Source organism: Petaurus breviceps, unplaced genomic scaffold, assembly GCF_028583685.1.
Source record: "Petaurus breviceps papuanus isolate PSGF00001 unplaced genomic scaffold, PetGlider_PUasm1.0 551, whole genome shotgun sequence".
Classification (NCBI taxonomy): Eukaryota; Metazoa; Chordata; class Mammalia; order Diprotodontia; family Petauridae; genus Petaurus; species Petaurus breviceps.
Genome location: NW_027186372.1, coordinates 9,795,330 through 9,812,137, shown reverse-complemented (window position 1 = coordinate 9,812,137; position 16,808 = coordinate 9,795,330). Strand labels below are relative to the sequence as shown.

The 16,808-nt window shown below is 37.7% G+C and overlaps 1 protein-coding gene across 2 annotated transcripts in view; it reads left to right on the top strand.

The window, feature by feature from the left end:
- Positions 1–16,561, top strand: part of GABRP (gamma-aminobutyric acid type A receptor subunit pi) — a 50,775-nt gene extending 34,214 nt beyond the window's left edge. For both annotated transcript variants that reach the window (XM_069102276.1, XM_069102275.1), the window contains exons 5-10: positions 674–891; positions 2,208–2,290; positions 10,034–10,171; positions 12,459–12,611; positions 13,238–13,425; positions 14,477–16,561. In XM_069102276.1, the coding sequence (XP_068958377.1) occupies positions 674–891; positions 2,208–2,290; positions 10,034–10,171; positions 12,459–12,611; positions 13,238–13,425; positions 14,477–14,779 (1,083 nt within the window). In that variant the 3' untranslated portion in view covers positions 14,780–16,561. The remainder of the gene's footprint in view (positions 1–673; positions 892–2,207; positions 2,291–10,033; positions 10,172–12,458; positions 12,612–13,237; positions 13,426–14,476) is intronic.
- Positions 16,562–16,808: the final 247 nt, after the last annotated feature.

Below are 16,808 nucleotides of genomic sequence, written 5' to 3'. Positions count from 1 at the left end.
CCCTTCCTTCTTCCTTCCTTCCTTCCTTCCTTCCTTCCTTCCTTCCTTCTTCCTTCCTTCCTTCCTTCCTTCCTTCCTTCCTTCCTTCCTTCCTTCCTTCCTTCCTTCCTGTCTTTCTTTCTTCTCCTCCTCCTCTATTTTTAATTTGGGTGTTTATCATAGATAAAATAACTTATTTGCTCAAAGTCGTTCTTAAAACAATATTGCTGTTACTATGTGTGTACATGTTCTCTTTGTTCTCTTCTTTACTCTTCACTATTTTGTGCACATCTTTCCATGCCTTTCAAGGATTCTAAGATCATCGAGCTCATCATTTCTTATAGCACAGTAATATTCCATCACAACCACACACCACAATTTGTATAACCGTTCCCCATTTGTTGCAGATCCCTGCAATTTCCAGTTCCTTGCCACTACAAAGAGAGCTGCTATAAACACCCCATTCATATTCAAAGTTATAATTACTACTTGTGAACTTCCCTCCATCTTATATTTACTCCCTAATTTCTTTCTTCTCTCCTTTTATCCTATCCCTGTTACCTTATCTTCTCCCCCCACCCTCCCCTTCCACTCACTCCTCCAAAAGTTCCTCTTCTCTCTCCTTCCACCCTTCCAAATCTCGCCCCAGACAATGATCTACCTACCCTCACCCCTATAAAAACTGTCTCCTTAGGACTACACTGCGACCATCTACCTAAGGCAGCGATGGACTGATCAGCGACTGGTATTTGAAGGCAACAAGAGCTTTACTCTGGACGCTCGCCTTGTTGAGTTTCTCTGGGTCCCCGACACCTACATCGTGGAATCTAAAAAGTCTTTTCTACATGATGTCACTGTGGGAAACCGACTGATTCGATTATTCTCTAATGGCACTGTCTTGTATGCTCTCAGGTAAATCTGTCTGTCGGTACAAACAAACTGGTGATAATAAATGGGTCAAGGGCCAGAGCAGGCTTAGCTGTTTTCCCAGGAAACTTAAAAATGAATCAGTCTTATAGGACCCTATTTTTCTCTGAAGAGATAGTCACTTTCACTGAGGCTCAGCGAAATTCAGCAACAGTCTCAGGGTTGTATGGTTCTTTTAACAGTGAACACAGAACTAGAACCAGGGTATACTGACTCTCAGTCCAGGTATTATGGAAAAGTAAGACAGAAAATAGACCCTTCTTGACTCTGAGTTCAAGCTCTAGAAAGGAGACATTAAAGCTGGGATTTTATAGGAAGTACCATTTTAACATGTGTTGCAGAGAATCAAAAAACAACTGGATTTCTATACTCTCCATTCCTGTCTTTCCAGTAGAAATAAGAAAAAAAGAGGAAGGGGGTAAAATTGTGTAATATTTCCCTGAGTTCCACCCCATATAGAAACTTTAACATGTTAAACAATAGTAATTATAAGCGTTGGGCCTTACAGCCCAAGATATCTAACTCACTTTGGAGTCATTTTTGGTGAGGCGACATGGTCCAGTGGAAGAGACATAGTTAATCTGGGCTCTTGTCCCAACTCTGCCACTAACCAACTCTGTCACCTTAAGCAATTCCCTTAACCTCTCTGGGGACAACTAAAGTGGATATAGAGCCAGGTTTAGAGTCAGAAAGAATCATCTTCCTGAGTTCAAATCTGGCCTCAGACACGTACTAGCTGTGTGACCCTGGACAAGTCACTTAATCCTCTTTGCCTCAGTTCCTCATCTATAAAATGAGCTGGGGAAGGAAATAACAAACCACTCCAGTATCTCTACCAAGAAAACCCTAAATGGGGTCCCCTGGAGTCAGACACGACTGAAAAACAACTGAACTAACTTCTCTGAGCCTCAGTTCCCTCATCTGTCAAATAGAGGTAATAATAATTTTCCTTACTACCACAGCTTATGGATAAATGCCTTGAAAATCCTTAAACCATTATACAAATGGAAGATATTAGTAAATGCTCTGCTTCTAAATTAGAAACCCTTCATTTTCCCCCTACCGGGAGCTGTTTCTCCTGATGCTCCTTTAACAGTATCTAAGCTTCAAGCCGAGGCATTGAAATGTCATTTGTTACCCCAAACCCTAGTGGTGCTTTCAATGCAGAGTCCAAACCACATGTTCACTTCAAGAATCAAGCTAAAAGTCCTCAGGGCCTCACTACTGGAAGAGAAAATATGCTTTATAAGGCATCCTCTTAGGACATGCTTTCTGAAACTCAGGCTCTTTTTCCCCCCCAGAATTACTACTACTGTTGCATGTAACATGGACCTATCTAAATATCCCATGGACACACAGACATGCAAGCTACAGCTGGAGAGCTGTGAGTATAATATCCTCTGCGCCCTTGAGATTATTGTCATGGCTGACTTTAAATCTGTTTAATAGCAAAAAAAGAACATCAACTGTATAGAGTGTCTGTTCTTGATATTAATCCAGGATGACAAGAGCCCTCTGATTGCTCTCGCCAAGAGATTTGGGCAAGAACCATAAAAGAAATAACAACCTTTGACTGTTAGGCCTTCTTTGGAGCACAATTATGTATTGGCACCAAATTTTTCGGGATAATGCTGGCCCTCACAGTCAAAGGAAATGTTTTGAATGCGCTTACTTTCCTGTGGCCAACTACCAGCAATCTTCACTGCTTTATTTGTTTATAGAACCATGGTACTTTTAAAATAAGAAACTGAAGGAGACAGGGTATAGTTGAAAGTCCCAATCAACAATTTTCCCACATAGCATCCCTATCAGCTAGAGAGAAGGAAAGAAATAAAATGAAAAAAGTGGGTGAGATTAAAAGAGGGTAAATTAGAATGGAGTGAGAATAAAATGGAGTTCTGGGAGGGAACCAAACAAGATAACAGCTAGCATTTAGAGAGCATTTACTGTGCCACGTATTATACTAACTATCTTACAATTAATCTCACTTGATCCTCATGGTAGGTGACATTATTGTCCTCATTTTACAAATAAGACAACTGAGGCAAATGGATTTAAATGACTGGACTGGGGCACTCACCTAGTAAGTGTCTGAGCTAAATCTGAACTCAGGTCTTTCTGACTCCAGGCCCAGCATGCTATCCACTGCCCCACTTAACTGCCCTTAACAGAACTAAGAATATGATGTATTCATAATGTACTTTGCAAACCTTGAAACTTTATGATAAGGCTGGCTATAATCGTCATCATGAGGAGAAGGAGGAAGATGAGGAGGATTGTAAAGGCTTCTTGCAGTGATGTGCTAGTAAATGTTTAACAACCAGCTCTCCAAAAGACATTTTGGGAGATAGTCTAATAGTTGCCTAGATCTAGGTCATTGAACATCTACAACTTTACTTAGAAATTCATACATTTTGGGGCAGGAGTCAGGAGGACCTGAGTTCAAATCCGGCCTCAGACACTTAATACTTACCAGCTGTGTGGCCTTGGGCAAGTCACTTAACCCCAATTGCCCTGCCTTACCCCCTCCAAAAAGACAAAAAAAAACAAAGAAATTCATACATTTATTTAACTATTCTTATGAATTCACCCATTCCTTCAATATAGTGGAAAGACAGTTAGATTTGTGAAGAACTATGTTCAAATTCTACTTCTAACACTTCAGAGATGCTTGACCTTGTACAAGCAGTCATGTCATTTGTTAAATGCAGACAATAATATCTGAAGTATCAACCTTCCATGGTTGTTGTGAAGCTCAAATTAGATAATATATGAAAATTCTTTATACGTCTTAAAGCCCAACATAAATATTAGCTATTATTATTATATTTTCCCATTTATAGTCTTTTAGTTGCCATAAGCTTACATCTGTGTATGACAGAATTTCCTTTGATTTGTTTTCCTTTTTAATTAAATTTTTTTTTAACTAAGAAAAATCTTTTTTCCTTCCCTCTCAACTCCTACTTATCCAGTGGAAAATAAAAGAAAGACAAATCCTTATAAAAAATATAGACAAATCCCTACCTTGTCCATGTCTAAAAAATATTTGTCTCATTTTGCATCTAGAGTCTATCATCTATCTGCTAGGAAGTGGGCAGCATGCCACATCACTGGTCCTCTTATATCATGGTTGATCACTGTGTCGATAAAGAGTTCTCAAGTCCTTTGAAATTACTTGGTTTGATTTTGGGGGGTCTTGAGGTGTCATTGTGATGATGTAAATTATTCCTCTGGTTCTACTCACTTCACTTCGCATCAGTTCATACAAGTCTTTCCAGATTTTTTCATCATTTCTTATGGTACAATAAGCATTCTATTCCATTCATATACCATAATTTGTTCAGCCATTCCCCATTTGACAGGAACCCCTTCGTTTCTAATTGTTTCTTTTCTCCTTCACAAATTGCTGCCAAAATAGTTTTTTACATATCGGTCTTTTTCCTCTTGGTTTGCTCTCTTAGGGTTATAGTCCTAATATTGGAATCCTGGGTCAATGGCCTTGTAGAGTCTAATGACTTTCGAGCAAAGTTCCTAAATGCTAACCATAATGACTGGACCAATTCATAACTCCACCAACAATTGACCCAGTCCTTGGATTTCACAGCTTAGTCTGGCACTCTTTTACATCTTCTTTGAAGTAATTGTGTGGGCTGCACTGTTTTTTCCTACTCCACCTTTATTCCTTCAATTTTCAACCCTCCTCTCCACCCCCAGTTCTAGTACTGTAGGATTTGGTGAACACCTTAATTCAATAGCCATTTGTTAGTGTCTGCTACATGTATATTCCCATTCAATGCTGCATCCTGATGTGGAGGTATCCCTGGAATTGACACAGGATGTACAAGTGAAAACCTCATCAAGTCCTACCAAGCTAGAAATGATTGTGGATGGTGTGTCTGATCCAAGGATCCAATCTAGCTAAGTTCTTAGATGTTTAACCCAAAAGACTGACTACTCAGTCCCCAGGATTCTTCTGATCCTAGGAACTCTTGAAAATGGTTACTAAGGCATAGCAGGAGTATTTTATGAAGAAAGTACCATGATGGATGAAATCACAGTTTTGTGGGGGTTTTTGCTTTTTTTTTTGGAGGGTAATTGGGGTTAAATGACTTGCCCAAAGTCACAGAACTAGTAAGTGTGTCAAGTGTCTGATGCCAGATTTGAACTCAGGTCCTCCTGACTCCAGGGCTGGTGTTCTATTCACTGCACCACCTAGCCACCCCGAAATCATGGTTTTTTTAAGCATTTAAATAAGTGAAAAATACTGTGCTAGGTACTGGGGGAAATAAAAAGATAATCAATATATGACCTCTTCTTTCTGGAATCTGATAGATTTATTCATTAATTCATTCAATAAATACTTATTAAATACCTGATATGTTCAAAGCAATGTGCTGGACGCTTAGAAAGATACAGAATTCAGATAGCCCACGGTCCCTGCCTTAAAGGAGCTTACAAGTAATTATTATACAACATTATATGATACATGAAGTAGGGAATAATAAAACAGTGTACTTTGTAAGACACAAGGCGAAAGGCGGGGTATTACAGACAATGGGAAGCATGTAAGCAGATATGAAGGCAGAAGATGGAGTCAAATATTTAGGAAACAGACAGAAGTAGAGAGTGAGTAGAAGGGAATGATAAGAGTTAAGAGTGAAGCTCAGGAGTGGCTAGGTGGTTCATTGAATAGAGCACTGGCCCTGGAATCAGGAGGACCTGAGTTCAAATTCGACCTTAGATACTAAACACTTACTAGCCGTGTGACCTTGGGCAAGTCACTTAACCCCAGTTGCCCTCCAAAAAGAAAAAAAAGGGGAGGAGTGAAGCTCAGACCTTTCTATCTACAAGTCTGCCCTTTTGGACAAAACTCCCCTAGCATTTCCTAGAATTTCATGCATTGTTGAACAAAATTTCTTGGTTCTTGAACTCTTCTACCAGGGTTTCTAGATCATTATTGGGATGCCTATCTTTGTCTCCATTCCATTTTCTCTTATTAATGAATTTTTTAGGTTTCTGTTCTGAGACCTGTCAGGACACTTGCTTAGATTAGTTTTAAACAGGGTCAGTCCCTCTGACCTTGTTTTTGCTGTTGTTTATATCTTCCTAGGTTAGTTGAGCTAAACTGCCTAGTTCTCAAAGGCAACATAGAAATGTCAATTACAGACACAACTGTTAATATAGGACAATAGATATTACCATGCTTACCCTACCCTTCCCTTCATAATTTTGCTTATTTGCCTAGGCCTTCATCTTTGTTAACTAAAAAAATCCAATCATGTTTAATCTATTTTCATTCAGAACTCACTCCATTTCTTTGGTCATTTGAATTTCCTTTTTCTCAGATATTTCTCAATTCATCTTAAGATGCAACAACTAAAATTGTACATAGTATTTTAAGTATGGATATAGCACAAGTGTAATATTATGAATTCTGTTTTATTTCTAAAGTCTTTTAATTCTATTCTATTCTATTCTATTTCGGTCTATTCTTTATGGGTTCTGTTTGCCTGGGTGATTTCCTTTATGTCTATGTATTCCTATGTGTCCTTGGAAATGTTTTATGAGTTAGATTGTGTTGCAAGCTGCCAAAGGTCTTAGGCACAAAGGCACACTGAATGGATGACTGTCTGTGTCCCTAAGATATTTTCTCAGGTGTGCCTGATCCAGAGGTTGGGGGTCCTGGTAATCTATAATGAATCCAAGAAACTTTTCCAATTGTGTAACTGCTAACTTTGAGTAGATCATCTTATAATCATTGTTTGGTTTATTTCTCTCTGAATTAATTTATCACTTCATACATCAGAAAATTAGTAAACATTTGTTAAGAACCTATTATGTGCCAGAGGTTGTCCTAAGTACTGGAAGCACAATGATGAAACTTTCTTGCCAAACTGCTGTCCACTCAAACAGTTGTTGTAGCCTCTAAACACTTTAGTCCCTCATACGGACATGAGTACCCTGGAAAGCTTATTGTCATTTTGCAAAGTTGGAATTTCATTCTTATTGACTTTATTATCTCTTAAAATAGTTAGTGTACTTGGAGCATGTGGTGGATTTCTACACGTATAAGAATGCTTACAATATTTAAAGTTCTGCTACATATAATTCTAATGAAACTGCATTTAAATGGACACTGTGATATTCTCATGATGAACACCAGAGACTATATATGAAAAGAATTAACCTCAATCCTTCATTTATCATAAACATCCCTAAGCAACTACTATGAAAGTTACCACTAAACTGCAGAAACTTTGGAGAGTGGCATTTGTGATTGGTGTCCAGGGGCAGTCACTCAACAGAGATAATTTCTCAGGGCATCAGATACAGCACATGTAAGAGATGAAAAATTAGTCAAGCACTGGAGGCCACTGAGTATTCTTTATGTAAGGGCACAAACGGGCAAACGTTTGAGTAACAGAATCATTATGAAGCAGCCATCATTTTTCAAAGGTAGACATTTAATTAAAGACTCAGACAGACAGATTAATTATCTTGTTTATTAAATTAATGCAATAGCTTTCTTGATGCAGTGCAGCTGTTTGGTGGCTAAGCCAAATTTCAGGTTATCAAAAAGATAACTCATTTTTTCCCCACATGGAAAAAGTAATTGCCCTTGATGTGTTCTACTTCGGCTTGTCTCAAATCCCTGAGGCTGGATTCTTAATACAAACTCGATGGCCTGCCTGCTTAAATACTACCTGTGCCTCCCCAATGTGGGGAAGAGCCACTCACTAAATGTTCAACAGCAGGCAGCTGGTTAATGGGAGCTTTGCCAAGAAGATTTTTTTTTTTAAATCTATCCATCGGGAAGCATTTTTTTTACCACTCCACAAATATTCCCCTGGGCCTTTCAACATCTCATAGTGTCATCACATGAGTTTATTTGATGGTTTTGAGCATCTGCAGGGCAAAAAAGTTCAATTCCAGAGTAGGGTTAGTCTTCTGTTTTACTTATATTCTGACTGTCTTTCATCCTTGGGTTTTTTGAGCCCCTTTGGCCGCTTATGTAGCTAAATGACAATGCACCAGAGGTGCTGTAAGGAAAAGTACAAATGGAACTTGTACCAAGAAATTCTCTGAGATTTAGCAAGTAGATTTTTATCCCCTCTGCTGGAAAGAAACTTCAATTTTCCTTGAAAGGTGTCTCCCACAGCCAATGCATATAAAATTAGAATCTGTCAACCTTTAAAAATGGATCTATAATTTCATGAGAGTAAAATGGTTTTCAGCTGTAATAATGGCATATGTTGTACAGACATCAAAAGCTGTTAGAGGATTTGCTTTGCATGCAGGTTGATGGATGAGTTATGAGGACATAGTTATAAACAATTGGGTACTGACCTATCATCAGAATGTGAGAGTCCTAAAGGAATAGTGCCTAATATCATAGCATGCATACAGTAGAAGCACAATTAATATTTGTAAAACAAACAAAAAGGAGGAAGTATGCCCTGTGTAGGGTTTCAGGGTTGACAGCCTTTGAAGCAAATGTCAAAAGGGGCAAGTGTGATTATTTTTGAGTGGCACAGTCAGGACCACCCTTTGGAGTGTTCCCTTGTGCGTGTCCCCAGATGACATCTGGAGAAGATGCCCCAAGTCCCCGCAGCTTTTATAGAGATCGGGAGTGGGGTTGGGGGAATTTATGGATAGTTGCCACCCTTATTCCCAACCAGAACTTTCTCCTCTTCTTCCAGAGTGTCTTTCACTTCCGTGTGTTTGCATTCTCACTTAATTGTTCTATTATTACTTTGGAGAGATTTGCCACCATGGTTTCAAGTCTTTCTGTTCTGCTGATTATTGCTGCTATGTAGGCCATAAGTGATTATTATCTTTCTCTTGAATCATTTGGGAACATGCTGCTATTGTTCTAAGCTTTCTTAGGAATCTATAGGATCTTCTGCCTCATCAAATATTGATTCATTTTCATTTACCCTGCAATATTTATTCAGAAATATTTGAACTTTTAAAAATGATCTGGAGGCCATATTATTTTTTTCTTTTACTAACATCTTCTCTGTTTATTAGTCTGTTTGAGGTCTTTGAGTTTTCTTTCTCCTCAAATCTTTGGTAATACTTTTTTCAATACTTTTTTTCCTTATGTCCCCCTATCACCATTTTCTGTCTCCTTTTCCTTTGACAGCAGTTTCCTCAGGAGCTAGACCTCAAAGTTGTCTCAGTTTTCTCCTATGCTGGGGAATAATACACTTTTCAGCCTCTGCATCACATGACTTCTGGGGGGTTAGAATGGACCTCATCTGAAAGTCAGTTCCCTTTCCTTCAGACCTGCTGAAGTCCTCTACATACTTGGGCATTCTACCCTAGTTCTCGATGTTCTTCATTCTCTGGCTGAACATTATCATAGCACAACATGCTGCTACCCAGTAGTCCCAGGCAGAACCTGCTTTCCACTTTCCACAGCAGAGGGTGAGGGAGTAAGGAAAGTCAAGTTCTACTGTAAGCCCATGGGTTTGCCTATGTAGCCTTGCCATAGCAAGGTGGCCATTAGGGGAGGGAATGCTGAATGAGTCCATTATGGATTAGAGATCAGCCTTATATATTTTTAGTCCATTGGGCTATCACTTTAATGAAGTTCTTGGTATCTTAGATGATGGGAACAACTGAAATGGTTTTATCTCTTGCATAAAATTCCTATTTGGGAAAAGTATGAAAGATTGCAAGAATCAGGGAAAATGTCTGGTCCTCCATGTTGCTAGTTATATGACCCAGAAGCCCCTAACCCAAACTTTCAAAGGAAAACAACCCTTAGCAAATAAATATATGAATAGCTGACATGTCACCTCTCAAAGGAACCACATAGGTCTATATGGTGATCAGCACATTGTAGGTCTTCAAGTGACATTAAATAATGTAAGAGAAATATTTTTCACAACTATCACTTCATTTTTAACCCAGTACAGGAATTTCACTTTAAAAAATGATTCAAGGATTATCAAGGAAGAATCCTTGGGCTTATTTTGTTTTACTCCACCAAGGTACACTTTTGATGATCAACCCCATGTAACTCATTCCTTACAAGTTAATTCATTCTCTGACTTGTTTAATCATAAATAGGATATGACTTCTATGACAACATCCCACTGATACTGATTCTTTTTTCCAGGGGGTTATGATGGAAGCGATGTGGAGTTTTCATGGTTAAGGGGGAATGACTCTGTCCGAGGCCTTGAAAATTTACGACTGGCTCAGTATACTGTACAACGGTATTTCACCTTAGTTACTACGTCCCAACAGGAAACAGGTATATAAGAGAGATGAAATTCAATAAAAGTAAAAGTAACTGAAATAAGGAGGGATGGTGGAGCTAGGGGTAGGACTACTGAATTTAGATGTGTCTTCAATTCTCCCTTTTACGCTTTTTCACTGCCCCTGTGGATAGAAAAATCTCCTGAGAAAAAAAGAGAATTGGGCCTGTCCCTGTCCATTTAAAACACAGAAGTAGAATAACTCTCTAAGGAATAGAAGACATTTCTAGGCCAATTCTGAGGCAAAGTGACATTTATCCAAAGTCATTTTCTAATAGTCAGTGGAACCCTGGGGCTCTCACATGCATAAAATTCACCTTGAAATCACTTTGTTGAAATGATATTTCTTCTGTGTTTTACTGGAAGATTGGTTCTCTGCCCAACAAAAATTAATGCTGCATTGATAGGTGAGGAAGGTGTCAGAAATTCACATCTGCGGGGTTACTTACATACTTGAAAAGAAAGAAATTGTTTGTTTCACGGTGTTTTAATAATTAGATACTCCACCAGTCTTAGGTTTCTTTCCTTAAATATGCACATGATATTTCAGGTATAAAATAGGAATGTAGGATTCCCCCCCCCCAGTAGCCTGTTGTAACATCAAAGATACTACCATAAATGTTTATGAACTTCAAAAAAATATATATCTTATTTATTTTCTTGGAAGGGGAGCTATAATATACTGGGCAAATAGCACTTTCCAGATCTGGGATCCATTCAAATTTTGTAGTTCTTCAAGTTTCAAATATGAACCAAGATTGTTTCTGCTTTAAAAATCACAAATAATTATTGGTAACTGGTAACTTCTATTTTTAATAAAAATTAGAAATATTAATTAAAGCCACAAAAGATCTAGGATCCCATGTAAAGTTGTGGGGGTTAAATGTTCCTTCAGGCTCCTTTCTAAGTCAGGTGAAAGGATCCAAACATTAAGAGGCAATGTGTCCTAATAGAGAGAACACTGGACTAGGAGTCAGTAGATCTAGGTTCTCATCCTCATTCTACCATTCTCTGTATAACCAGAGGTTGAGTCCTGGCCTGGATTTCCTTATTAGTAAAATGAGAAAGTTAATGCCCTCTAAGGTTACTTGATTCAATTAATAGACTTTATTTTCCATAAAAACAGCTTCTATGGTTTTTTTTGCTTTTTGGAGGGCAATTGAGATTAAGTGACTTGCTCAAAGTCACACAGCTAGTAAGTGTTAAGTGTCTGAGGCTGGATTTGAACTCAGGTCCTCCTGATTTCAGGGCTGGTGTTCTATTCACTGCGCCACCTAGCAGCCCCTCATTGTGCCACCTAACCGCCCCAGCTTCTATGTCTCCATTGACTTTTCTGGTGTTTTAGTTACTTGATTCAAGTTTAAATTCTCAGGTTTAAATTTTTGCACAGAGCCTCCTGTCTGTCCACCATACCACACCTTTCTTAGCTCTACCACTAACTATCCCACCACAAATTAGATCTCTCCAACTCCCGTAGTATAAACTCTGCCTCCCCATGTGGTCTATTGACAATCACTACTCCTGGCTTTGACTATCTCATTCTTCTCTTTCCACTCACCATCCTTTGAAGAAAAACTGTAGAAGTTACTTAGGTAGAAGGCATGCCATCGCTAAGGCTAGACTGATCTACTATAATATACAGGCAGATATTTTCTAGAGAACTCTGTTATTAAGCATTATTCAAAATTAACTAACTTTCATGACTGTAATACAATAAATTATTCAAAATGGTGACCTAGAGTTAAGGTTAGTGCTTTTTGGAATCACCTAAGAGGCAGTCCTAGAGGCAGCTAGGTGGTACAGTGAATGGAGAGCTAGTCTTGGAGTCATGGAGACATGAGTTCAAATTTAGTCTCAGACATGTCTACCTCAGTTTCCTTATTTGTAAAATGGAGATAATAGCACCTACCTTAAGGTTGTTGTGTGAACAAAATGAGGTAATATTTATAAAGTATTTTGTAAACCTTAAAGCTCCATATAAATTCTAGATATTATTATTATAGCCAAAGAAATATTGATTTGTGGTAAGTATAATCTTAGTATTAATTATATTTTGTTATACCATCTTCTTTTGGAAATTGGCTATTGATTATACAAATATATGATAAATCTCTATTAATCTATTTGGTTAGCTAAAACACTTTTTTCCCAAAAATATCAAAGAATTTAATGAATTTGTCACAAAATGAAATTTCACATATTGTAATCCTCCCAGTATATGAGACTCATTCTCTTCCTAAGTGAACTGAAATTATTTTATGTCTCTTGTTTTCTATATTCTAGGAAATTACACCCGACTGGTCTTACAATTTGAACTTAGGAGAAATGTCCTGTACTTTATTTTGGAAACCTATGTTCCCTCTACTTTTTTAGTCATCTTATCTTGGGTTTCCTTCTGGATTTCCCTTGATTCAGTACCTGCAAGAACCTGTATTGGTAAGCTTCCACCATGGAAATGATGGTTCAAGAAGGATATCCCAACTGTCAACATTAACATGGTCTCATGGGATGGTTTCTTCATAGGTTTGGCTTCCAGGATGGTATTGCATATTTGCAACAGTGAAGCCCTAAATTTAGAGGAAAGTACTAAATGTTCTGTTTTCAGTATTTTGTGTGCTAAATTCTCCCTCTGCCCTCCAAGGTAAAAAGGTTATTTAAAAAAAAACTAGATTCTTTTTCAATTAAAGAAAATTCAGCTTCACTCCCTGCTACATTCCCCCACTCCCGCACTGAGAAAGAAAAACAAAACCTATTACATAAATATATAGTCAAGCAAAACAAATCCCTACATTAGTCATATCCCACCCTACCCCCAAAAAATGTATATCTCAATATGAAATCTGAGTCCATAACTTGTTTGTAAGAAGGTGGGTAGCATGTTTCAAAATAGAATTTTTTTTAAACAAGTGACCCATCCTTGTACAAAATAAATTGATTGTAGTCATTTCACTAGTTCCTGGATTTTTTCAGAAAGGAACTCAATTCTAGCTATATGGAGAGAGAAAAAAAATTCTAAGTCTTTTTTACTGGCATGAGAATATTTTTCCTCTTTCATTTCTCAGGTGTCACCACTGTACTGTCAATGACAACACTGATGATTGGTGCCCGCACATCTCTGCCTAACACCAACTGCTTTATAAAGGCCATTGATGTATACCTTGGGATCTGCTTCAGCTTTGTTTTTGGGGCCCTGCTGGAATATGCAGTTGCCCATTACAGCTCCTTACAAAAGCTGGCAGCCAAAGACAGGGTAAGAACTTTGAGTTTAACAATCAGCCCCTGGCAGGGATGTAAAAATATAAATGGTCCCCAAGCCTAGGCTCACATTGGCAAAATATCAGAGTTGACTCCTGTTCCTCATATTATATCCAGGTGGGGGAAATGATGAACTCGAGTGGTCAAATCACACAATAACCCTTGCTTGGTTGCTAGCATGACTGATTTCATAAATAGTCATCAATCAATCGATATTTAGTGAGCACTTACTATGTGTCAGGCATTGTCAGGCTAAATGGTAGAGATACAAAACGGAGTAAAAAATAGTCCCTGCCCTCATGCAGTTTAATAAGGGAGATAACATACAAGCAAATATATACAAAGCGAGCTACATACAGGATAAACAGGAAATAATTAATGGGGGGGATCTTATGCCAGCTTTAAATCTGCTGCACCAGCTGCCTAACAAAGAGGGTGATTCTACAGAGGGAAGATCAAGAATACAGACTTGATTACTTTTACTACCTGTATGAAAGTTAGAAAAGGTATATATTGATTAAAATAAATGTCTGGGTTTGCATTTTAACACTTATATCATGTGAACCTTGCAAATCCCAATGTTTATTTTAATCTTGGTAAATTGTTACTGAGATCAACTATTGGAAAGATGTCCTTGCCCCTGTATCCTTAACCTGCCCTGCCCCGTGGCCCAAGAAAGGTATTACTCATCACAGAGTTTTTTACAAGTCAGAAGTCAACCACACAGCCTACTTCCTGATATTATGGTCTATGAGCCCTCTTAATTTATTACCTTATTTTCCTTAATGTAGGCAAATTTATCATTCCCATTTTTATGCCGACCAAAAGATGGGTAACTGACTATGTAACAAAAAAAGTCACGGCACCCTAAAATCTGAATATCAGGACAGATTTCTTAGCACTAGATGCTACTTTATTTATCCAGCTTGTATTTAGGCACTATGCCTCAGCATTTATGACCTTTAAGATCTTCCTTATTTAATTATCCACTTAATTGTTTTTCTGAGTCAAGTGCTTATCAGCTAACTGCTTTCTCTATAAACTAGGGGACTTCTAAGGAAGTAGAAGAAGTCAATATTGCTAACATCATCAACAGCTCCATCTCCAGCTTCAAGAGAAAGATCAGTTTTGCCAGTATTGAAATCTCCAGTGATAATGTCAACTATAGTGACCTGACAATGAAAACCAGTGACAAGTTCAAGTTTGTTTTCAGGGATAAAATGGGTAGAATTGTTGATTACTTTACAATTCAAAATCCTAGTAATGTAGATCGTTACTCCAAACTATTATTTCCTCTGGTTTTCATGCTAGTCAATGTATTTTACTGGGCATACTACATGTATTTTTGAAAATCAAAACCTTGAAAATTTTTATCATAAGTAATGATATGATTGGTATTTTAGTCCTAACATACACAATAACTCTATGGTGCTATAAGTAGCCAAGATATAGCATTTGAATAGTCATCCTTGAAAAGTGGCCCTGATATTTATTCTAGGGTGCCACGCTCTTTCTGGTGTTATCTCATATCTTGTGATGAGAACACCAACTTATTTCTCTCCTTTTCTTTTGAAGGACATCTTCCCAGTGCCCTGAGACTCCATGCCATAGTTGTCTATGTAACGCATGTCAGTGGGCTGCCTTTAGCTCTTATATACCACTGGCATTTAATAATAATAGCTAACATTTACATAGCACTTAACAATATGCTAGGCACTGGACTAAAGATTTTACAAATATGTCATTTGATCCTCACAACCCTGGGAAGTAGGGGCTAATACTATCGTCATTTTACAGATGAGGAAACTGAGGCAGATGGAAGTTAAATGACTTGCCCAGAGTCACACAGCTAGGATGTGTCTGAGGCCAAATTTGAACTCAGGTTTTCCTGACTCCAAGGACAGATGCTCTATCCCCTGTGCCATCTAGTTAACTACACAGTGCTTTAAGGTTTGCCAAGTGCTTCCCCGCTCCCCCACCCCCACCATGTACACAGCTTTTTAAATGATCCAAGTGAGAGAGGTTTCTACATGGAGAAACGTATTGTTTGCTAACATTCTAGAGCTTATTGTTGTCTGTATATAACATATTCTCAGAACTTCTGGCAAACAATATGCTGTACTTTGGAATTGGTTAGGCAGCCCCTCTCAGAATCACTGTGCCAAAACAAAGTTAAAATGATCTTTCTGAAGTACTTTCCACTAAAAAGAGCAGAACAGATTTGTCATATTTCAATTGCTCCTTCCATTCAGACTTCACATGTATGTGAGGAAAAATGTTTAGGTTATTAAGATTCTCTTGACTCTCTTTGTATTGGTATGATACGTTGAATCCTCCAAATGACACTGGGATCCATATGGACCTTGTCACTTCTCAAATCATCCATGGACCTTATCACTTCTCACAAGGAAAATATAGCATACATATCTCACCACCAAAACAAAGCAACTAACTCCTCCCCAATATCTATGGTAAACATGGAAAGAGTTCATATATTCCCAAAATCTCGAGACATTTTAGTAACAAATACAGTATAAATTTCTAGCTACCCTTATATATATATATATATATATATATAATATTGATAAGTGAAAAGAATGACAATATAACAAACCACATCTTCTACTCACTAAGTTGTCTCCTTAAAGACAATGCTTTCTCCTCCTTGAAAAAGCACAGAATTTGGAATCAGAAAACCTATGAGTTACATTTGGTTTTGTTTTTAAAGTTTTATTTTAGTCACTTTCCAAAATATGCCTTCATGGTACTTTTCTAATAAAGAAAATGTTAAGGAAAACCAGGTAGCAAAGCAATCATTTGACAGTATATACAACATTCCACATCAAAAGTCCCCTGCTACTCTACCTGAAGGAGGAAAGTGTGTTTCATCACCTGTTCTCCAGAACCAAGAATAGTCATTGTAATTAATCTGAGTTCATTGACCTTCGGGGATTGTTTTCATTGACATGATGGAGGTCACTTCTCCTGGTTTTGCTACTTTGTTCTACATCAGTTCAAATAAGCCTTTTCATGTTTTCCCCAAATTCCTTCTATTTGTTGTTTCTTATGGTGCAATGATATTCTAAAACATTTGTACACAACTATTTGTTCTGCCATTTCCCAATTAAGGGGTACCCACTTTGTTTCCAGTTTTTGCTAACAGAAAAAAAATGCTATTACAATTTTTTTTGTATATATTGCAACTTTCTGTTGTGTGGTGTTTTTTATTTCTTTTCTGCATCCTTGGTTGCACAGTGGTTGGGTCACTGAGTCAAATAGTATAAAAAACTGTAGTGACTTAAAAAAAATTCCAAATAATTTTTTAGAATCAAACCTATATTTGAATCCTTGCTCTATTACTTACTACCTGTGTAACCT